This window comes from Stegostoma tigrinum, chromosome 15, assembly GCF_030684315.1.
Source record: "Stegostoma tigrinum isolate sSteTig4 chromosome 15, sSteTig4.hap1, whole genome shotgun sequence".
NCBI classification, from domain to species: domain Eukaryota; kingdom Metazoa; phylum Chordata; class Chondrichthyes; order Orectolobiformes; family Stegostomatidae; genus Stegostoma; species Stegostoma tigrinum.
The window spans coordinates 38,098,941-38,123,808 of record NC_081368.1 but is presented as its reverse complement, the minus strand read 5'-3'; the positions used below and the strand labels follow the sequence as shown (position 1 = coordinate 38,123,808).

Sequence of the window (24,868 nt, the reverse complement as noted above, 5' to 3'; positions counted from 1 at the left end):
GATGTTAGGAATATCCAGCCTGGTGAATGTTCGTTGCTCTGCCTCTGTGGCAAGTGTACTTTTCCTTAGGAATAGAAACCAAAACTACACAATACTGCAAGTTCATTTTCACCAGAGTTCGAGACGATTGCTGGAAGACATCTTTACTCTTGCGGAAACGTCTGAAACACACTGTTTGCCTTCCTAATTACTTGTTGCATGAGTGCATCAGTGCTTCCCAGTCTCTCTCCATTTAAGATATAGATTTGTGTGTTTCCTACCAAAGAGGAGCAGCACATTTTCCACATTATATTCTGTTTGCCATATTGTGGTCCCCTCACTTAAAATATCTAAATTCCCTTGAGACCTCTTTTCAGTTTCCCCACAACTTAAATTTCCACCTAGTTTTGTGCCGTTAATAAACTAGGAAATCTTACGTTTCTTTCCACATCCAGATCATTGATACAGGTTGTGAATAGGCCCTAGCAATGATCCTTACACTAGTTCACAAGCTGCCAACCTGGGAATTACTTGTTTATACCAACTCTGCTTTCTGTCCATATCAATTCTCAATCCATTTCTGTATGTTACTTTAAATGTCATGTGCTCTAAATTTTGTTTGTTAATTTCCAGCATTGGGACCTTATCAGTAGCCTTCTAAAAATCCAAATGCACTGTACTTACTGATTTCTTTTTTGCTGGTTGCATCCTCAAAAAAACTCCATAACAAATTTGTTAAATGTGCTTTTCATTTTATAAAATCCATATTGATTCTTCCCAGTCCTGCCATCATTTAATTGTGTCCAGTTATCATATTCTTTATGACAGAGAAAATGCCAGGATCTATTACTGTTGTCAAGTCAGCAGGTCTGTGGTTCCCAGTTTCCTTTTTCCCTCCTTTGATCATGAGATTACATTTGCCATCCTCCAGTTGGTAGAATTTTTGAAGCTAACCATCAATGCCTCCACTATTCCTGCAAGCAATTCTTCCAGCATATTGGGATATAAATCATGAAGTTCCGGTTGTTATCAACTTGTAGTCTCATTCATTTGTCCAGTGCTATTTTGTTTTACTAAAACTGGAACTGAAATATTGTGTCCAATATCGAGCAATGCACTACATCAAGTATGTGGGAAAAAGTTATCAAAAATGGTTTCACTTCACTTATGTCGATAGATTAGAGAAGCTAGGTTAATTCTCCTCTGCAAAGAGAAGGCTGAAAAGAGATATGACAAATATTAAAAGTTGTAGTATGTGGTGTAAACTGAGTGAATAGAGAAAATTTCTTTCTGTTGGGCAAAGAGTCACAAATGCTAGTAAAGAAGCAATATTGAAAAGTTTTTTTTGTGCCAAAAGTGGATAGTATTTGAAATGTTGATGTAGAAGCAGGTTCAGTTGTGGCTTTCAAAAGGGAAATGAATAAGCACTTAAAGTAAATTCACTGGGCTGTGAGCAAAGAAATGAGGTGTGGAACTAGCTGATTTGCACTTGCGACAAGCTAGCATGGACATAATTTAGAGTAGCCATTCTATTACTCTTTGAATAGCATTTCAGACCATAGTCCGTTACTCAGAGTTTTGACAAATCATGAAAGCTTCTGTGTTTGAAATTTAATGATGTTTAATTGTTTATTTTTGCTGCAAGTGATGCCTGTTCCAAAGTCAAGAACACAATCTACAGTAATATAGATCCTTCTGACTCCAACATGCTCTGGGAACCTGAATTCATGATTGATGCGATTGAAAACCCCTCTGCCCACAATTTCAGCTACTCCATGCTTGGTAAAATCCTGAATGATAACCCAGCCAATCGCTACAGCTTTGTTTGCAATGCACTCATGCATGTCTGTGTGGGGCATCATGATCCTGATCGGTAAGTGCGTAAATAACATTATATCTACTTGACTGTTTCCTCTGTAGATGTAAAGTTAATGTGGCAAGATAGATTAATACTATTTCATCTAAAGTTGTAAACCAACTTATTTGCAATGAGAAAAAATTCACAATCAATTCACTTAGCTATATTATATTTATTATATTTATAAGTTTATATTAAAAAAAAGAGAATGGCTGGTGAACGTACACTTGATACTATATTGTCACTCATTCACATCTGGAGCCTAGATTGAAGTCAGGTCGGAATAATTAATTGATGTGTGTTTTCTGCCCAGCCACTGCCCAACCTTACTTCCGACTTCCAGTGAATTCAGCGGTCCAACATTAAATTTACTTGAAAATCAGTTGTACAGAATTGCCAATCCTCACAAACAGACTGAAAGTATTACTGACCAAGAAAACAGAATTGCTGATTTGAAGTTGAAGTTGAGTCTTGTTGAGATACAGCAGTGGAAGCTGTATTTTACATTATGCCGTGCTACACTTAACCTGGGAATAATGGATGAAACATTGCAAGAGCTGTCTTGGAGAAATAATGAGCATAACAGTAAATGAGTGGAAAATAGTGTCGCCAAAGGATGATCAGGGAGGCATTTAATGACCAACAAGGATTTTGAACTCCTGTGAAGGAACAACTAATTCCTGGAAGAATATTCTGTAGATTGACTTCAATTTAAACATATTCTGATCCCTATTCCATTCCACTGCTCTCAACTAATCTTCTAACACTCAAAAGCAAAAATAAAAGCAAGTTCTTTTGTGTTGTCATGTTCAAAAACTCTGTCGTTTACTTGGTAAATGTTGTTTTCACTAATTGAAGTTTAAATTTTTTTTATCTACCTTTAATACTAGGATAGAGAATGTAGATTTGAGTATTAAAGCAACTAGATTAGACTTATTTGGGCATTGTATTGCTATTGGGCCAAACACTGGTATTAATGGATCCTCAGTTGATTTAGTGAACCTTGATGTTCAGTTTCTAAATTTATCTTTATTATGGCCTTATCAAGTTGAAGGATGTCACTGTTCAATAATAGAATATTTGCTTGCCTGTCACACCCTCACCATTCTTTTACCACCATTTTGAGCATGTGCCGGTCATTTCAAGCACTTCAAGTTTTAAAATTGCAAAGTGGAGCTTGCACTTTATCTAAATAATGTGCTTGTACTTTAGTTTGCGAAGACTAGTACCATTTACACGTTCCTCACTTTTGCTATCCTAAGAACACCTTGACTGAGACTAGACACCTGATGTCACATTATGCTACATTGCGGCAAGTTTAATTGTGTGAATTCCTCTTATTTCACTTCAGTAGAAGATACGCAATTCACAAGTGTTTTCTGCTATTATTTTTGGGTGGAATTTTATTGTATCACCCTGTTCCTCCTGCACTTGTATGTTGATGTTTTGCTATTTTGGAATTAGTGTTAAATTCTTATTTTGAGGGTGAAGAAAGAATGGTTTAATTCTGCATAGGAACATCGAACCTACGATTGCAAAAGTACAAACGCACGCTTGCAAACTGCTATTTTTTAGGAGCGTATTTGCTATATTTAAATTGCCTGATTCATCTCTGAATTTTTAAAAATATACTTGTATGTCTTTTTATTTTAGTGTGAATGACATTGCTATCCTGTGTGCAGAGCTGACTGCCTATTGCAAGGCTCTCAGCGCAGAGTGGCTTGGTGTGCTTAAGGCACTGTGCTGTTCATCTAATAATGGAACTTGTGGCTTCAATGATCTTCTCTGCAATGTTGATGTAAGTATACTGCCATAAAGTAAGCCTTTAACCTCCTCAATTTTTTGGGAGGTTAACGTCATATTTTGACTTCTGTGTGCCTGGTAATTAAGCTAATGCTTATGAACAGTTATCACCACAAAACAAAAGGTGAATACTGAAAGGGAGCATGTCTCTTTATAAATTGAGATTCACTGATAAATTAGTTATTCAGTCATGGATGACTCTTTTAATACATACATAAATAATAATTTTTACCAGCAATGGTTAATGAAACAACAGGCTGCCTCTCTGGGAAAGTGAGGAGTTTGGATTGAGATCTACTTGATTTTTAATCAGTCCTGTTACTGAAATTTCTACTATTTTTCCCCCTTTGCTCACTTCAATCTAACACGTTCATTTGTTGAGTGCAGCTAGTTATGCAGCCTGTGATTGTATGTGATATTGTTAATTTATCTGTATTGGCTGCAAACGTGTCATTAAATTGAGTTCTTAGTCAGGCATTAAAACTTGACTTCATTTCTAGAATTGGTTAGCACTGCTGCTCACGGTGCCAGAGACCTGGGCTAAATTCCAGCCTTGGGCAACTGTCTGTGTGGAGTTTGCACTTCTGCCCATGTCTGCATGGGTTTCTTCTGGGTATTCTGGTTTCCTTTCATAGCCCAACGATAGAGTCGTTCAGCACAGAAACAGGCCGTGCACATGATGTGGTTTGGCCATGCTAACTTGCCCTGTAGTGCCCAGGGATGCGCAGGCTTAAGTGGGCTAGCTATGGTAAATGTGGAGAGAGATAATGGGAATTGCAGATGCTGGAGAATCCGAGATAACAAAGTGTGTAGCTGGCTGAACGCAGCAGGCCAAGCAGCATCTTAGGAGCACAAAAGCTGACGTTTCGGGCCTAGACCTGAAGGTTCACTTTGAGCATACTTTCTATTGTGTTGTGTGACACTGTCACCATGCTAAATGTGACAGACTTGAAACAGATTGAGCAGCTAGGCATCCATGAGGTGCTGTAGGCCATCAATAGCATCATTGTACTCCAGCACAATCTGCTACCTTATGACCTGGCATATCCTGCACTCAACCATTACCATCAGCCCAGAGGATCAACCCTGGTTCAATGGAGAGTGCAGGAGAGTATGCCAGGCGCACCATAGGCATACCTAAAAATGAGGTCTCACCCTGGTGAAGGTATCAGACAGGGCTACTTGTATGCTAGACAGCAAGTGATAGACCGAGCTAACTGATATCACAACCAAAAGATACCATCAGATCTAAGCTCTGCAATTTTGCCATATTTGGTCGTAAATGGTAGTGGACAATTAAATAACTCTACTGAAGAGAAGGCTGCACAAATATTCCCATCGTCAAGGATGGAAGAATGCATCATATCAGTGCAGAACGTAAGACTGAAGTATTTGCAATAATCCTCAGCCAGAAGTATCAAGTAGATGAACCACCTTGGTCTTCTCCAGTGGACTCCAGCATCATAGATACCAGCCTTCAGCTAATTCGATTCTCTCCACATGATTTCAAGAAATGGTTTGAAGCATTGGATAATGCAAAGGCTCTGGGCCGTGACAACATTCTGGCAATAATACTGAAGACTTATACTCCAGAACCTGCGGCATCCTTAGCCAAGCTCTTCCTGTACAGCTGTAACACTGTCATCTACCTGACAATGTGGAAATTTGTCCAAGAATATCCTGCACACAAAACAAAAAACAGGACAAATCCAACCCAACTAATTACATTTCAATAATTTTAGGGCCTAAACTCTCCCATGTCCCAGGCCCCCACCCCACACATTAGGCCTTGTTACCACAAAGTCTGCCACTACACACCCCCTGTTGTTAACCACTAACAGTCTACATCAACAAATACTCACCGTCCCAGCCTGATCGTTTGCATCTCCTTTGTCTGTCCAACTGTCTTTCTCTTTGTTTGGGCTCTATCTATAGTTTACTCCCTACCCCACCCACCTCTCTATATTCTGCATGTAAACTGACATTTTCCCAGCCATCAGTTCTGAGGAAGGCTCACTGGACCCAAAACATTAACTCTGTTTTCTTCTGCACAGATGCTGCCAGACCTGCTGAGCTTTCCTAGCAATTTTGTTTTTGTTCCAACCAATTACAGTGCCATCATTCTACTCTTGACCATCAGTAAAGTGACGGAAGGTGTCATCAACAATGCTATCTAGACCCCAGCACCTGCTCGCGTTAACCTGCTCAGTAATGCCCAGTCTGGGTACTGCCATGGCCACTCATTGCCTGACCTCATTACAGCCTTGGCTCAAATATGGACCAAAGAGCTGAATTCCAGAGATGAGGTGACGCTGTTGACAGATGGTGCAGTTGACATCAAGGCTGCATTTGATAGTGCGGCATTGAGGAGCCCTAGCAAAAGTGGAATTAATGTGTAACAGTGGGCAAATTTAGCACTGGTTGGCATCATACCTGGCACATTGGAAAATGGTTGTGGATGTTGAAAGCCAGTGTGGCCTAGGCCCATCTACTTCCGGCTGCTTTATTAATGATCTTCCCTTCATCATAAGGTCAGACTGCAGATGTTCACTGATAATTGCACAATGTTCAACCCTGTTTGCAATTCCTCAGTTACTGAACCTGTCCATGTTCAAATGCAACAAGACCTGGATACTGTCCAGGTTTGGCCTGACGAGTAGCACATGACATTTGTCCCACACACATGCCAGGCCAAAACCATCTCCAATTAGAGTCAATCTAAGACCTGATTCTCAACATTCAGTGGTGTTGCCATCATTGAATTCCCCACTTTCAATGATCTCAGGATTACGATTGACCAGAAACTCAACTGGGCTTTTCATAGATAGGTACTGTGGCTACAAGAGCAGGTCTGGGGCTAGGAATGCTGCAGCAAGTGACTCACCTCCCGACTCCCCGCATTCTGTCCGTCATCGACAATGTGGATGTTATGGATGTAATGGAGTACTCCCCACTTGGTGGGCTGGGTGCAGCTCTAACAACACTCAACACTATCCAGGCCAAAGTAACCTGCTTAATTTGCACTATTTTCACAAATATCCACTGCTGATGCTCTGTAGCAGTTGTGTGTGTACTATCTACAATGTGCAGTGTAGAAATTCACCAAAGATCTGTAGACAGCACTTCCCAAATCTACAACCACTTCCAACTAGCAGGACAAAGGCAGCAGATCCATGAGAATACCATTCCTGCAAGCTTCCCTCCAAGCCACTCGCCATCCTGACTTCCTTCTCTATCACTGGGTTCGAATCCTGGAACACCCTCCCTCACAGCTTTGTGGGTTAACTTACAGCACATGGACTGCAATTGTTCAAGAATATAGTTCATTACCACCTTCTCAAAAGCAACTATGGACAGGTAATAAATGAGGGCCAGCCTGTGATATCCACGTCCAGTAAATGAAGAAAAACAATGCAGCAAGCTATTAAGAAGGCTAATACTTTTAAGGCACCTAATGGAGTGTTAGCATTTATTGCAAGAACACTTGAGTACAGAAATGGAAAAGTCTTGCTTCAATTCTTTAAGAACTTGGATTACTGTGTGCAGTTTTGGTCTCTTTATCTGAGGAAAGTTATTATATCCTTAGATGGAAATGGAACAAAGGTTCACCAGACTTGGCCCTGGGTAGACCGGACTGACTTTTGAAGACAGGTTGGGCAAGTTGGGCCTGTAATCTCTACAGTTGTGAAGAATGGGAAGTGATCTCATTGGAAACCCTTAAAATACTTAAAAGAATAAGCAGAATAGATGCAGGTCAAACTTTTCCCCCTAATGGGGAGGTCTACAACCAGGGGGCACAGTTTGAAAATCAAGGAAATGATCTTGTGACCTTCTGACTTATGGTGATTGCAGTTGCTGAACCTATAGCTATTACTTGATGTTTTCAGTAGTAGGCATTACCTTTGGTGTCATGTTTGAGTGGAAATAAGTCTTTCTTATACACATTTTTTTTCCCTCAGGTGAGTGACTTGTCATTCCATGACTCTCTGGCTACATTTATAGCGATTTTAATAGCCAGGCAATGTTTATTACTGGAGGATCTGATACGTTGTGTGGCAATCCCATCACTCCTTAATGCAGGTAACCATTTATCTTGCCATTTTTGAAAGTGCTAAGATGGGGTATTTTGGGTGTGAAAAATTGAACTAAAATTCTGTTTACAACATACATACTTTGATGCAGGTATGAGTGCTAAACCTTAATCTTATCAGTTAACTGAGGAGCCTTTCAGGTACTTGTCCCAATAATCACTGGTTAACAATGGCGGCATCTAACTGGAACGAAATTGTTACCTTCTGCTTTTGAAACTTGAAAATGTTCTAAGTATTTTACTGATTTGATTTTATATTCCTGCATTACATGCTTTTTCAATCCTGTTCAGAAATCAGGAAGTTTGATAACCAGACGATTCTACAAGCAGGGGAAAATTTTCCATTTTCTGTTTTCTAATGGTTTCACAGTGTATTGTATTCTATAGTGAGTGTTTGACTCATCTCAAAAGAAATATTCTCTATTTTCTAATGTCATTAAACTAACAAAAATGATCACTATTAATGGGTTCTGTGCTATTTTTGTAGCCCTTCTTTTCATCCATCTGTCCTTTGATGCGTTCTGCACATAGAAAACAGTACAGAAAATTTTTACTATGAGAGAAATATCACCATGAGTCTTGTAATGCATGATCACCAAAAAATATGTATCATGCCGAGAGAGAAAATGGGTACTATTTAAAGTAGTGCAAGTGAGAGAGAATGCAGGCAGCACATAAAACAATACAAGAGTTAGGACGTAGTTAGAAACAGAGTGAGGAAAGAGAGCGCGAGCAGCAACCAAATAAATTAGCATGCAACAGAGAGACACCATATAAAACAGCGTGTTTTAGAGAGCAGAGACCATGTGAAACAGCATAATAGAGCGAGAAGGGACCACATAAAACAGCCTGTGCCAGAGAGAGCAGGTACCACCTACAACAGAGTGCATCAGAAGGAACAGGTACTACATGAAACAGTACAAGACAGAAAGCAGACGCCATGTAAAACAACTTGTGACAGAGAGCAGACACCACATGAACCAGTACATGATGGAGAGTGCAGACACAATATAGAACAGTATATGACAGAGCAGTTTGTAAAACAGTTTGAGTCAGAGAGAGCAAACACTATATGAAACTGCTTGTGACAGAGAGTATACACTGCATGGACCAATACATAACACCGCGGACCAATATGTGACAGAGTGCGACACCATATTAAACAGTGTTAGGAGACATGAAAAGTAAGTTTAAGTATCCTACATCTCAGGAAAGTCTTCAGTTAAACAGCTGCTGTTTGGAGGTGAGTTTCAATTCCATAAATTGTGAAATAGGTAAATTTCTAAACTAGCACTTGGAGATTAAGAATTAATAGACCAGGAAGGGAAGCTAATTTGTGAGAGAGGCTGTGGAATTTTTGCTTTCTACTAATGTCCAGTTTATAGTTAAATGGAAAAATAAAGTTAAAATAAATAAGAGTGACAAGTTAAACAATGTAAAGTAACTCTGGATGACGTTAAGAAATGACAGTGCAGCTCTGCCATATAGAGTGCCTGCTACGTGGCATGTGGGGAGTTGTGAGCACTTGTTGCTAGCCAAGCCAATGTACAGGAACTGTCAGCCAGCGCGTAACTCAAGCTGCAGTTTTCACAGTTCGACTACTAGCAAGTTATTGAGATTCATCTGGCCTCGCAGATGATAATGTGTTCAGAGAGGTGTTCGCGGCACTTTTAGGGACGAGTAGGCACATGGGAAGGAGGTAACCACCAGGCACTCCAAAAGACTTGGGCTGTTTGTGCAAAAGCTCTCAGCGGATCTGCTCAATAACTGATATTCCATTCTGAGTATTGATGAAGGTGGTGGATCCTTGGAACAGTGCAATATGAGTCATGCTCATGGCACCATGGATGGCTGAACTGTCCAGGAGGGAGAAAGATTATTGGAAGGGCAGTACCAATAAGGATTCTTTACTTAGGGGAATGGACATGCATTTTTGCAAACTTCAATGTGATTCCTGGATGGTTTATTACCTTCCTGGTGCAAGAGTCAGGGATGTCACAGAATGGCTGCAGGCATTCTTTATGGGAAAGGATAAACAGCTAAGGTTGTGGTCCACTTTGGAACTAATGACATAAATAGCAAAGAAGATATGTTGTCCTGCAGTTGCAATTTAGATTACTTGGCAAATCAGCAAGCAGGATCTCTAAAGGCAAAATTTCCAAATTACTTGCAGTGCATCATGCTAGTGAATCAAAGAGTAAGAGGAGAAGATAGATAAATGGCAGGAAAGATTATGCAGGAGGGAGTGTTTTTAGATTTTTGGGACACAGGGGCCGGCTTTGAGTGAAATTGCACATGTACAAACCAGAGTGGTTGCATTTGAGCACAGCCGCAGTTGAGTTCCTTGTGGGGCATTTTGATGGAGCTGATAAGAAGGGTTTAAACTAACTTGAGCGTATACCAGGGTGCGTGAAGTGCTGATAGAAGTAGATAGCAACAAAAGTAATAATAAGTTATTAGGCTGATCAGAGTCAGGGAGAAATTAATGAAGTCTAAATCAGGACTATATTGCATGTATGTAAATACACCGAGTCTAGTTAAGTGGATTAGTGAGTTAGAGACACCAATTGTCTTGTGGGATCATGATACAGTAGCAGTAATGGAGTCCTGGCTTAAAGAAGGCAGGTCTCTGTGCTGGAAAAGTGTTTAGGGCAGATAGGAAAGGAAAAAATGGCTAGAGAAAAGGGGTGGGGGTTTTCGTTAAGGACAGCACTGCAGTAATGAAGAAAGGAAGATGTTTCAAATAGTTAAAAGACAATTGATTTGGCTAGAGCTAAAGAAGAGAAGGGTTCAGTTACATTGCACAGTGTAGCCTTTGGTCTACAAACTAGTGGAAAGGAAAAGAGCAACAATTCTGCAAGGAAGTTTCAGAGAGGTATAAACATCCTAGCCAACATTTCTTTAAGGCTGCATGTACGTACAGCCGCTCAAAGGTTCTGCACATAGGATCTGTGCTAGCCTGCCAATTGTGACACTAACTTCTGATTCCAGAAGGTGCTGCTGTGCACATATCTCAGAGACCCATTAAACCAGAGACAAAATCAGAAGGATTGCTGATCATAGTGCAGGGACGTTACTGGGTGTATGTAGACTAGGATAGTTATAGTGTAAAGAGTAATTAAGGTCAGATGTTCCTAGTTTGTGTTCAAGAGAGTTTCATAGCAGAATAGTTGCATCTAGCCCAACAAAAAAAAGAGGCACTGCTAGATCTGTTTCTTGGGAATGAGGTATTGGCCAAATAGGTCATGTGATAGTGGTTAAACATTTAGGGGACAATAATCATTTTGTCATAAAGTGTTGAATAACAATGGAAGATTACAGTGGTCAATCCGGGGTAAGAAAAAACATCTGAGGGAGAGCTGATTTCAATGGTACAGTAGCCAAGTTAGGCAGATTAGAGTCAAAGGTTGGTGGGGAAAATGGTATCTGAACAATTGGCTACCTTCAAACAGGAGATAAGTTGGGTACAGTAACTGTATATTCCTTCAAAGTTTAAAGCATGACAAACAAATCCAGTGCTCCTTGGATGACAAAGGAGGTAGAAGGTGGATTTAAAAAAGGGGTAAATGTGCCTTTGAAAGGTGTCAAGTAATAAATGCAATTGAGAACCAAGCTGAATGCGGAAGGTTCAGAAAGGAGTTGAGAAAATAAATATAAGAAGCAAGGGGGACCTTGAGAAAAGACTGGCAACGAACACGAAGAGAAATCCCTAAGTCGTCTATCAGTATTACAATAGAAAACAGGTTGTAATAGGAACAGGACCATTGGAGGATCAAAAAGGGGATTTCAACAGAAAGGCAAACGGAATATAAGAGGTGTTAAATAAATACTTTGCATCTAACTTTACCAATGAGGCAGTTCTTGAGGTTAGTAAGGCACTGGGATCAGATGAGTTGACCCAAGGATTTTGAAAGAAATAAATGTGTAATGCGGAGACATTGGCGATAGTTTTTCAATCTTCACTGGACTCTGGAGAGGTGCTGCAGGACTGGAGAATAGCAAACCTTATCCACCCAGGCGGATAAGGTTGTTAAGAAAGCATATGGTGTTTTGGCTTTCATTAACAGGGGGATCGAGTTTAAGAGCTGCGAGATTATGCTGCAGCTCTACAAAATCCTGGTGAGACCACACTTGGAATATTGTGTCCAGTTCTGGTTGCCCTATTATAGGAAAGATGTGGAGGCTTTGGAGAGGGTGCAAAGGAGGTTTACCAAGATGCTGCCTGGACTGGAGGGCTTGTCTTACGAGGAGAGGTTGACTGAGCTCAGACCTTTCTCTCTGGAGAGAAGGAGGAAGAGAGGTGACCTGATTGAGGTGTACAAGGTAATGAGAGGCATGGATAGAGTCGATAGCCAGAGACTTTTTCCCAGGGCAGGATTGACTGCCATGAGGAGTCATAGTTTTAAGGTGTAAGGAGGAAGGTATAGAGGAGACGTCAGAGGGAGGTTCTTCACCCAGAGAGTTGTGAACGCATGGAATATTTTGCCAGTGGTAGTCGTGGAAGCGGAGTCATTAGTGACATTTAAGCGACTGCTGGACATGCACATGGGCAGCAGTGAATTGAGGGGAATGTAGGTTAGGTTATTTTAATTTTGGATTAGGATTATTTCATGGCACAACATCATGGGCCAAAGGGCCTGTACTGTGCTGTACCTGTCTATGTTCTATGTTCTGTGTCCTTGTTCGGAAAGGTTATAACGATAAACCCAACAATTACAGACCAGTTAGATTAACTTCCGTGGGAAGCCTTCAAAAAATAGCGATCTGGAATAGAATTAATAATCATGTGGAAACTTGGAGGTTGCTTCAGAAAAGTCATCTTGGGTTTGTTGATGGAAAATAATTTTTACCTAACTTTCTGGAAATTTTGAAGAGGTAGCAAAGAAGATCGATGAAGGCAAAGCTGTTGATACGGTGTATATGGACTTTCGAAGGTGTTTGATACAGTGCCATATCTCAAACGTGTAGGGGATGTTATAGGTCATGGAATAAAAGGGCAGTAGTACTGTCGGTTCAAAATTGCCTGAGGGATAAGAAACATTTCAGTGGGCATTTTTGGGCTGGAAGAAGGTTTGTATTTGAGTTTCTCAGGGCCAGTCTTGGCATTTGTTTTTTCTGACATATACCAGTGATCTAGATCTATATCTTGGTGGTTTTAAAGTTCTGAAATGGCACAAAACCTGGAGGAAGTATAAACCATGAAGAGGAAAAGAACATTAGCATGTTGGTGGAATGGGCAAATAGGCGACAGCTGAATTTCAGTCGACAGAAGTGTGAGGTGCTGTTTATGACAGGTGCCAAGCAATAAATCTGCTTTTAGTTATTATTTACCAGAAGAGCGTATCTGATTTTACCGATGTCCTTTACGGAAGGAAGCTATTATCCTTACCTGGTTTGGCCTTTATGTGACCCCAGAGTCTCAGTCAGCATTTGACTCTTAACTGTCACCTGAGTAGTTAGGAATGGGCGATAAATGCTGGCTTAGCCAGCAACGGGCACCTCCTGTGTATGAATTTTAAAACAAAAACCTCCCTTGCCGGACCCCTTCTCAGTCACTTAGATAAAATACAATTGAGAACCAACCTGAATACTGAAAATTCAGAAATGGGAAAACAAATGTGAAAAACAAATAGTATGCACAAATTTGGTGCAAAGAGCATGGAGACACAGTATAAAATAAAGAGTGCTATTCTAAAGGGAGGGCAGGAGCAGAGAGACCTGGGTGTATTTGTGCGTTAGACATTGAAGGTCAGAGCCAGGTAGAGAGAGTTGTAATTAAGTATGCAGCATTCTAGACTTTTTCACACTGTAGAATGCACTGTATGGCAGTATGGTTGTAACAGGTTCAATTGAGGTGTTTAAGAGGGTATTCGATTATTATTTATGCGTTATGATGAAAAGGCAGGAGATTGGCATTGAGTTAAAATGCTCAAAGAGCCATTGCAAACACAAAGGAGTCAATGCCACCTTCTGGAACAATTCTGAAATACCCATGATATATGTTTCCTATATAGTTATGATGTTCTTATTGTTGTTCAGCTTTGTTGATGGATGCAGTAAAAGCTTGGTTTTGTCATTATCATTGAAGGATAACCAAGAATCTTGAGATATTGTTGTAACTTTGTCCTAACTGTGGAAACGAGGGTAAATGTAATACACAACAACAAAATAAACCTGTGTTTTAACTTCACCACTGAGTCAGAAACTACTCAAAATTTGCAGTAGAGTTAATAAATTTGTAACAATAACAATTGACTTGTTCCTGAAATGTTAAGCACTGTTCCTTTCTAGTTGTGAACTGAACTTCAGTATGCCTCCAACATTTTTTCCATATTTCATTTCAAGAGAATGGACAAATTGTTATATGATTGTATGCTTAGAACAGTTGCTGGAGCTTTATTTCTCCCGTGCTTGGCTGTTCTACAAACATTTCAGACCATTAAAGTATTTTTTGTTTATATTGCAGCATGCAGTGAGCAAGATTCAGAACCTGGTGCTCGCCTAACGTGCAGAATCCTCCTTCACTTGTTTAGAACACCACAGTTGAACCCTTGTCATCAGGACAGCCGTAAGTAAAATGTATTGCAAGTGTATCTTTTCTCCACTGTTCAAATGTTGGCTGAAGCTTGGATTTTGTCTTGCCCAAGGGCAAGAGATTGGTAGTTTCCTCTGAATAAGGAAGAAACTGACACTAGTTTCTTACAACTTTAGACAAGGTAAACCAACTCAACTGGAAAGTAAACTAAAAGCCACATACTGCAGATGTTGAGATAGTTGCGATCACAAGATCGGTCATGATCTTATTGAATGAGAGAACAGACATGAAAGGTCGAATAACTTAATACAACTAGTCCTTCATTCCTCTATTGCTGCATCCTTCATTATTGGTTGCTGCGACATTTATAAATAAAACCTCTTACTGTCCAGTTTAAGAAGAGAATGACCGAGTGTGTGTGAGAGTGAGAAAGATAATGGCCATAGTTAAAAGACTTCTGCTAATTGTTGGCACTGTTGATAATCACTTGTTTCCTCTGATAGAGCATTTTTGTTCCAGATAAACCGACTGTTGGGATTCGTTCATCTTGTGACAGACATTTGTTGGCAGCATCACAGAACAGCATTGTGGTTGGAGCAGTTTTTGCTGTTCTGAAAGCTATTTTTATGTTGGGTAAGTGCCGTCAATATTGAATGCTGATTCCTGTTGGATGATGGGACCTCCTTTTTGTTTGGGATGCTGGTTTTGACTCGGCATTTATCCCATATTCTTGCCCTTTGATGGCCTGATGCTATGGTATGCCCCAGATTGGACTCTGATTTGAATGCAATATTTCTTGATGTCATTTATATCGACAGATGTTTGCAGGTAAAGGGACGACTGGAAAATGGGAAGCCGTCAAAAATGAGAGCCCAGGAACAGCGTGTTCCTGTTTGGGTGAAGGGCAGGGCTGGTAGGTACCGGGAATACTGGATGACTAGACAAACTGAGATCAAGATAAAGAAGGAAGCATACCTAAGGTACAGACAGCAGGGATTGAGTGAATCCCTATAAGAGTACATCCCTAGAAGAGTACAAGGGCAGTAGGAGTGCATGTAAGAGGGAAATCAGGAGTACAGAATGGGAACATGAGATAGCCTTGGCAAATAGGGTTAGGGATTTTATAAATACATGAGGGATAAATGGATAACTAGGGAGAGAATAGGGCCCCTTAAAGATCAGCAGGACCACCTCTGTGGGGAACTGCAAGAGATGGGAGAGATACTAAATGAGTACTTTGCATTAGTGTTTACTGTGAAGAAGGGTATAAAAGTTGTAGAACATGGAGAAATAAATAGTGACCTCTTACAAAATGTCGATATTACAAAGGAAAAGGTGCTAGACATCTTTAAAATGTGTAAAGATGAATAAATCCCCAGGACCTGATCAGGTGTACATGAGAACTCTGTGGGGTGCTAGGAAGTGATTGCTAGGCCCCTTGTTGAGATATTTGTGTCATTAATAGCCACAGGTGAGATATCAGAAGACTGGAGGTTGGCTAATGTGGTGTCACTATTTAAGAAAGATGGTAAGGAAAAGCCAGGAAACTATAGATCAGTGAGCCTGATATCGATGTTGGGCAAGTTATTGGAGGGAATAATGAGGGGCAGGATTTACTTGTATTTGGAAAGTCAGGAACTGATTAGGGACAGTTAACAGAGCTTTGTGCCTGAGAAGTCATGTCTCATTAACTTGGTTGAGTATTTTGAAGTAGTTACAGAGCATTGATGAGGGCAGCGTTGTGGACATGATCATTGAGGCTTTCAACAAGGTCTCCGATGGTAGACTGGTTAGTAAGGTTAGGTAATGTAAGGTATTACATTGAATACAGGGGAGAGCTAGCCAATTGGATACAGAACTGGCTGGAAGGTAGAAGACAGAGGGTGGTGGTGGAGGGCTGCTTTTCAGACTGGAGGCTTGTGATTGGTGGTGTGCTGCAACGACTGGTATTGGGTCTACTGTTTTTCATCATTTATAGAAATAATTTGGATATGAACATAGACGGTGTGGTTAGCCATTTTGCAGATGATACCAAAATTGAAGGCGTAGTGGATAATGAAGAATGTTCCCTCAGAGTGCAACAGTATCTTGATCAGATGGGCCAATAGGCCAAGGAGTGACAATTCAGTTTAATTTAAGTGTGAGCTGTTGCATTTAGGCAAATCAGAGCAAGACGTGTGCCCTTAATGGTAAGGTCCTGGGGACTGTTGCTAAACAGAGAGACCTTGGCATACAGGTTCATAGTTCCTTGAAAGTGGAGACCCAGGTAGGTAGGATAATTGAAGGCGGCGTTTGGTATGTTTGCCTTTCTTCAACAACCCACTGGGTATTGCAGTTGGGAGGTCATATTGCGGTTCTACCGGCCATTGATTAGGCTATTTTTGAGATACTCTGTGCAATTCTGATCACCTTGCTATAGAAAGGATGTGGTGAAACTTGAAAGGGTTCCGAAAAGACTTAAAGGATGTTGCCAAGTTTAGAAGGCCTAAGCTATAGGGAGAGGCTAGATAGACTGGGACTATTTTCCCTGTAGCTTCAAAGGCTGAGGGATGACATTATAGAGGTTTATAGAATCATGAGGGGCATGGATGGGGTAAATAAACAGGGTCTTTTCCCTGGGGTGTGGGAGTCCAAAACGAGAGAATGGAGGTTTAAACTGAGAGAGGAAAGATTTAAAAGGGAGCTAAACGGCAACTTTTTCTTGCACAGGGTGGTGTGTGTATGGAATGAGTTGCCAGAGGAAGTGGTGGAGGCTGGTATAACTACGTCTAAAAGGCATCTGGATGGATATATGCTCAGGAAGAATCTTGAGGGATATGGGCCAAATGCTGGCAAATGGGACAAGATTTATCTAGGATATCTGGTTGGCAGGAACGAGTTGGACCGAAGGGTCTGTTTCCGTGCTGTGCTATTTTTCCGTGCCATTTCTCAATGACTCTGTATAAAGAAGTAAAGAGCACTGCAGTAAACCATGAGGCTTAAAATTATTAACCATACTGGTTAGCTTCTCTTCCCGGAGAATTATGAAAAGCTCAGATTTTTTTTCTTATTGTAGCTCAACAGGTCTTGCGTGCAGCAAATAGATTATTTAAAATATTGCAATTGTAGTGTCAGAAATTTTCTGAACATTTGTTTTAATGGATACACAGTGGACCTGCAGTCTTACAGTACACTGTCTCTTGTGCACCACATACCACTGTTGAAATCATATATTTAAAATCTTTGCTGTTGTCAATCTTCAAAATAACTAGGGGTTGTGATGATAACTGAGGAGAGTTCTAGTGGAATAAATATTTCTGGACTCTTGATGAAATATCTAACAAATAAGTGATCTTTTCTTGCCACAGTGTTTACATTCCTGTGTTGAAGGAAGGTTTATGTTCTGTGGCAGGGGCAAGTAACTCGGAGCTAAGAGAGGGGATGGCTTTATTCCAGAAAGAAACCGCTATGTTTTGAGATACAATTAAATTTAATATAGAAGACTCGACACAATGAAAAGATTTCCTTTTCCATATCAATTTAAGGTGATGCTGAATTGAAAGGATCTGGATTTTCACATTCTGGTGGAATGGAGGAACTTGCAGATGATGACGTAGGAGTGAAAAAATCTGGCAGTCGGACTGTTTCGATTGAAACAGCCAGTTTAGATGCTTATGCTAAATATGTGCTGAAGAATATCTGTCAGCAGGTAAAAGGGCCTTAAATCTTTGACACTGGAAAGTTCGTGCATGTTCACTGAAATAAAAGTTTTACTGTTTTTAAGCAAACAGTTAGAATTATCTTTATATTTTGTCAAAAATGCAGAGATCGAATTTAGGAAAATACACCGTTAATTGGTGACTAACATACAGTCAAAGAGAGCTCCATTTTTTACTGTTTTAATTGTGTTTTTCAGACCTGAGATGATTAAATAAGCAACTTGTACTTAACAAATCATTCTCCTCCATACCTACCCCACCCCACCCCAAAAGATATGTTCACAGGGCTAGATGTTTCCACAAAGCCAGCACTGATTAGCGATAGTCGTCATGGCTTTGTGCATGGGAATTCACCTCTTACTAACTTGATTGAGTTTTTTGCAGAAGTGACAAAGAAAGTTAATCAAAGCAGAGTGAGAGACCCTGATTATATGGCCTTCAGCATGGCATTTGACAAGGTTCCACATGGTAGGCTGGTTAGCAAGTTTAGATCATATAGAATCCGAGGGAGCTCGCCAATTTGTTACAAAATTGGCTTGTAGATAGGAGACAGGCTGACCTGTAGAGTTTGTGCATTTTGGAAACAGGCCGTTCAGCCTATCAAGTCCACACCAGCCCTCCAAAGAGCACCCCATGCAGACTCACCCCATCCCTGTAACCACACATTTGCCATGGCTAACCCACCTAGTCTGCATTTTCCTGAGACAATTTAGCATGGCCAGTCCACCTAACCTGTAAATCTGTGGAAGGAAACTGGAGCACCCGGAGGAAACCCACACAGACACGGGGAGAACGTGCAAACCCCACACAGATATTCACCTGAGGGTGGAATTGAACCCAGGTCCCTGGTGCTGTGAGGCAGCATGGCTAACCACTGAGCTACTGTGTGGGTGGTTGTGTTTTCAGGCTGGAGGCCTTTGACCAGTGATGTACCACAAGGCTTGGTGCTGGGTCCACTGCTTTTTGTCATTTATATAAATGATTTGGATGTGAATATGGGAGGTGTAGTTAGTAAATTTGCAAATGACAACAATATTGGTTGCGGAATGGACAGTGAAAAAGGTTATCTCAGGGTGGGGCAGGACCTTGATCAGATGGGCCAATGGGCTTAGGACTGGCAGATGTAGTTTAGATTAGATAAATGTGAAGTCTTGCATTTTGTTAAGGCGAACCTGGGCAGAACTTATAGTTAATGGTAGGGTCTGGCTAGTGTTACTGAACAAAGAGACCCATAGGTGCAGGTGCATAGTCCCTTAAAAGTGGAATCGCAGGTATACAGGATGGTGAAGGAGGCATTTGGCATGCTTACCTTCATTAGTCAGTGCATTGAGTATACGATTTGGGATGTCATATTGCAGCTGTACATCTGCAATAGTTAGGCCACTTCAGGAATACTGTGTATAATTCCAGCCTCGCTGCTATCGGAAAGATATTGTGAAACTTGAAAGAGGTCAGAAAAGATTTGTAAGAATGTTGCTGAGACTCAAGGGTTTGAGCTATTGGGAAAGACTGAAAAGACTGCGGTTTCTTTTCCTGGAGCGTTGGAGGTTGTGAGTGACCTTTTATGGAGGCTTATACAATCGTGAGGGGCATGGATAAGGTGAATAGCCAAGGTCTTTTTCCTCAGTTGGGGAAATACAAAGCTAGAGGGAATAAATTTAAGCCAAGAGAGGAAAGGTTTAAAAGGGACCTGAGGGACACCTTTTAAATGTCAAGGGTGGTGTATGTATGGAATGAACTACCTGTGGAAGTGGTGGAGGCTGGTACAATTACTGCATTTAAAACAGGCGGCACGATGGCACAGTGATTAGCCCTGCTGCCCCAAAGCACCAGGGACTTGGGTTCAGTTCCACCCTTGAGCGACTGTCTGTGTGGAGTTTGCACGTTCTCCCCATGACTGCGTGGGTTTCCTCCAGGTGCTCTGGTTTCCTCCCACTGTCTGAAGATGTGCAGGCTAGATGGATTGGCCATGCTAAATTTCCCGCAGTGTTCAGGGATGTCTCGATTAGGTGGGTTATAGAGGGATGGGGTTGGGTGGGTGCTCTGAGGGTTGGTGTGGACTTGTTGGGCTGAAGGCTCAGTTTCCACACTCTAGGGATTCTGTGATCAAAAAGCATCTGGATGGGTATGTTAATAGGAGGCGTTTGGAGTGATATGGGCCAATTGCTGGCAAATGGGACTAGATCAGTTTAGAAAAGCTGTTCGGCATGGATGAGTTGCATTGAAGGGTCTGCTTGCACGCTGTGTAACTGTATGACTGAGTACAATCACACTAAATTATACTCTGATCCAAAAAAGACGACGTTATGCTAGGTGAACATGGAGTATGTTGAAGGGGAACGCAAGAGAAAAGAGATTTTTATATTGTTCATTCAGGACATAAAGACATCCCTGGCTGGGCACCATTTATTGGCTTTTCTCTGTTGACCTTGAGAAGGTGGTAGTGAGCTACCTTCTTGAACTTAAGTAGATTTGGTTTTGATACAACCGCAGTGCTGATGGGGACGGGCTTTCCAGGATTTTGACACTGAAGTATCGGCAATATGTTTTCAAATATGAATAGTGAGTAGCTTTGAGGGCTGTTGTAGGTGGTAGTGTTACCATGTTTCTGCTGCCTTTGTCTTTCTAGGTGACAGTAGTTAGGGATTTGAAAGGTGCTGTCTAACAAAGTGCATCTGCAGTGTGTCTTGTCAGATGGTATAACCTGAATCTTCTGAATGTCAGTAGTGTAGCGAGTGAATACTTGAGAATGTGATGCCAATCAGTGGGCTACTTTGTCCTGGATGGTGTCAAGCTCTCAACTTACTGGAGCTGGACTCATTCAAGCAAGTTTTAAGGAAGAGGTGATGTTATTGTGGTATTTTCACTGGACTAGTAATCCAGGGATACCAGAAATGCTCTTTGGGCCTGGATTTGAATCTACCATGGCAAGTGGTGTCATTTGAATTGAAAGTTTACATGCCTAACAATGGCCATGGATTCACTGTTGATTGTTGAAATTTAAAGCAGGAATGCCCACAATTGATACGTTTAGATACAACTGTCAGAAGAGCATACAAAGTACAGATCCATCTAATAGTGTATGTATATGGAGGATGTTTCCACATGTGAGAATATCCAAATTAGAAATCATAAGCATAAAGTCACTAATAAAGTTAAGGAATTCATTGAAACTTCCTTGCTCCAGATAGTGGTTAGAATGTGGAAATTTCTACCATACGGAATAGTTGAGGCACATGACAAAAATACCTTTGAGGTGAAGGTATTGTGGGGAAGAAAAAAATAGGTTATGCTGAAGGATTTGATGCAGTTGAGTGGGAAGAGAGTTACGTAGCATTAACACCTGCACAGGGGAATATGTTAGTTCTGTGTATTCTTGATTCCCGTTTTTTTTCCTTATTTCCTTGTCACACTCTTCATGTTCCTTTGTGGCTGTTTACATCTTTTGCAGTCTCTGAAATTCCCACCATTTTTGAACTTGTTAGTTTGTGCAAATGTTGCACCTGTTCCAAAAACAAAACAACCCTGAAATGCCACTGGCCTGCAAATGATCTAAAAAAAATGATCTTTACTGACCAAATAATAATTACATTTTGAATGGCTGATGTTGGTTTACTTAGCAATAAGTATGTGACCTGAAAGGGAGAGAGCCTGACATTGATGGTAGCGTAGTGCATTATTTATTGCTGAGTATAACATAACACTTTTCTGTGAATCATTGCCATTTCTTACAGGAGTGGGTGGGTGAGCGCTGCCTTAAGAGTTTGTGTGAGGATAGCAGTGCTCTGCAAGATCCAGTTCTGACAAATAAGCAAGCTCAACGCCTCTTGCAACTGATTTGCTACCCACACCGCCAGCTGGATAGTGAGGAAGGGGACAACCCACAACGTCAGAGAATCAAACGCATTCTGCAGGTAAGGGACAGTGCATAGTGGGAAAGAAAACAACAAAAACTGGTTAAAAATAAAAACTCCTTGGAATTCTCTTAAACCTAAGAATGAAGCGCACTTCCAGGGAGAATTTGTCTCCAAAGGTAACAGAATGGGTTGAAAGCTTGAAGCCAATTTTGAGTCAACCACAATTCTTTGTTATTCCTGATTGAGGGGATATTGGCGAATGTACTACTTTTAACTGTGACCGGAATAGGAGAGCATTACAAGGTGAGGTATGTGTTACTTAATCTTCTTAAAATAGCGTCTCCGTGCATGGCATCACTTAGAGTGTACAGCCGGATCTGCACTGCCATGATGGGGTTTTGTCTGGTTGTAACGACCGGATGAGCTTGCATACAGGCCAGTAAAAACCAAAAGAACTGCAGATGCTGTAAATCAGGAAAAAAAAACCAGAAGTTGTTGGAAAAGCTCAGCAGATCTGGCAGCAGATGTGAAGAAAATATCAGAGTTAATGTTTCAGGTCTGATGACCCCTCCTGTTCTGAGGAAGGGCCACTGGACCTGAAATGTTAACTCTAGTTTTTTTTAGCTTCACAAATGCTGCCAGACCTGCTGAGCTTTTCCAGCAACTTCTGCTTTTGTTGTTGTTGTATATTGGCAGTTCCTGGATTGCAAATGTGTTCAATTCTTGAGTCTGTTTGTAAATCAGTATGTGCCCAAGTCATTTACATTGCAGATAACATGAGATAGCTGCTGGTAAGTAAGAGAAAATGTTCACATTGCATCTTTAAAATTAATGCATCCCTGTATGGAGTAGTGTTTGTAAGTATGAGCATTTGCAAGCTGGATGTTCCTAGTTTCTTTTGAACTAAGAAAACCAAAGCTAATGGTCTGGTGTGTTAACTATCTGTCGTAAAGACAATAGTGTAAACATTCTTCCAATGATTTTACAGGGCTCTGCAGTCACCTGCTTTTAATAAAATGCTTTATTTTATTTTAAAAGAAAATTCTTCACAAAGGTAATCAATACCTGTTTGCCCCTCAGAATTTAAAATCCAAATTCTATAAATTATGATGTGCCTAATTATGCACTTTTCATCGTATCCTCAATGTAAGATCGCGTTATGATCCCAGCTGATAGTAATATAAGACAAGTCGGACTCCAGTGCGAAACCTGTATTGGTAGTCCACAAGTTTAATTCTTGCTGTGAGTTAATCCTGGTGGATGGTCATTGAACATATTTGCATGTGACTGCCAATATTAATGAAAGAACATAAACTTATTGCACAGAAGAGGAAAATAAAGCAAACATAGCTTTGTGTAACTTGTCAGCTTGTTTCTCAGCAGTATTCTTTACTCACACTCCTGTCTCAACTGTTTAATTGCCAACTTAACTAGCTATTTTTAGGTCTCCTCCTTGAACTGCTGAAAGTCTTGCAGTTGCCTTCTCACTCTAATTCACCTCTTGGATATGAGAGCTTGAAACTTATGCAAAAATACATATCATTTGGAGGCTTCACAATCTAAAATCCTTTTGCTAGGATGACTGTTCTGAACTGAAAACTTAAATCTTCTATGAGGAGGAAACAGTAGTGCTGCAGTGAACTCCTCATTCTGCTGAACTGAAAGTATACTAAGCTAATAGCCCTTTTTTCTTTTTATTAAACCCAGCAATATAGCCATTTCGTCAATTAACATCATAGATATTGTCCTACGCACATGATTTCTTGGAAATTGTGTATTTAGGTTTCTACTTCAAATTACATTTGACCTCCTTTAAAATAAACTTGTTACCTTTAGAGACTGAAATCAAAATTCTTAAGCCTCTGTTTTAAAATTCTAATTTCCTAAATGATCATACATATTAAACATGTTTACCATGAAATTTGCTAAGAAATTCAAAAGAAACTACTTGCCCAAAGAATGGCAAGAATGTGTTGTGGCAGAATAGCCCACATGATTGAAACTAACAGTGTAGTTGCATTTCAGGGAAGGTAGATAAGTATGTCAGGGAGAAGAAAATGTATGGTTATAATAGCGGATTTGGAATAGAAAAGATGGGAGGCTGCTTGAGTGGACAGAAATATTGGCATCAACTGGGTTGGCTGAATGGGCTGTTTTTTGTCATGATATCCTTTTGTAATCGTGTGTAGCTTCCATATTTGGAGACGTTCAGGCTGATAGTCACCCACTGGATGCAGTTGGTACCTGCAGCACCCAAAATGCACATTTCCTAAAATGGAATACTGAGTTGACATTTTTCATTTATTTTAGAATCTTGATCAGTGGACAATGAGGCAGTCATCACTGGAACTGCAGCTTATGATTAAACAGAGCATCATCAGTGTAAGTAAACGACATTAACGCAGAAATCACTAGAAATACTCAGCAAGTCAGGCAGTGTCTGTAGAAAGAGAAATATAGAGTGAATATTTCAGTTCAATAATCCTTAATCAGAAGTTAGTTCATCCATTTGATCAAAGCTCGTCAATCTGAAATGTCAACTTGTTATCCTATCATCCTGAATATATCCTCACAAGAGTTACCTGACTTGATGAGTATTTCCAGCATTTTCTGTTTTTATTTCAGTCTTTCAGCATCTGCAGTAGTTGCTTTTTCAAAAACAAATGACATTACAGTTTAACTTCAATTCTGGTTCTGTATATGCATTCACATATGTTTGTTTATTTGCTAATGCCTGTAAGTGAATGAGAGAGTGTTTTTGCTATTTAAGAGTAATTAAAAACTGTAATGCTTCTGAACTTCAGAAACATGTGACCCAAACCTGTACTAAATCTATACCTATTCAAGTTTCTGTCCATCAGATGTTGATAAGAATGCAAAGTTTCCTCTTTCCCTGTGTATTGGATGAGACAACCACAACACAACTGTCATCCAGTTCAATGGTAATCTGCACTGACTGAACCAGTGATTATTAGAAAGCCCAGGGTATGCGTCAAGATTGGAAATTTTGTATCTGAATTTACTTTGGACACAACATGAGGGGACACA

At 40.4% G+C, this 24,868-nt stretch overlaps 1 protein-coding gene across 2 annotated transcripts in view; it reads left to right on the top strand.

Annotated features, from left to right (window-relative positions):
• Positions 1-24,868, top strand: part of med12 (mediator complex subunit 12) — a 173,691-nt gene that overhangs the window by 95,859 nt on the left and 52,964 nt on the right. For both annotated transcript variants that reach the window (XM_048544257.2, XM_048544255.2), the window contains exons 21-28: positions 1,625-1,852; positions 3,491-3,635; positions 7,600-7,720; positions 14,197-14,298; positions 14,785-14,898; positions 17,790-17,953; positions 21,698-21,877; positions 24,131-24,202. In XM_048544257.2, the coding sequence (XP_048400214.1) occupies positions 1,625-1,852; positions 3,491-3,635; positions 7,600-7,720; positions 14,197-14,298; positions 14,785-14,898; positions 17,790-17,953; positions 21,698-21,877; positions 24,131-24,202 (1,126 nt within the window). The remainder of the gene's footprint in view (positions 1-1,624; positions 1,853-3,490; positions 3,636-7,599; positions 7,721-14,196; positions 14,299-14,784; positions 14,899-17,789; positions 17,954-21,697; positions 21,878-24,130; positions 24,203-24,868) is intronic.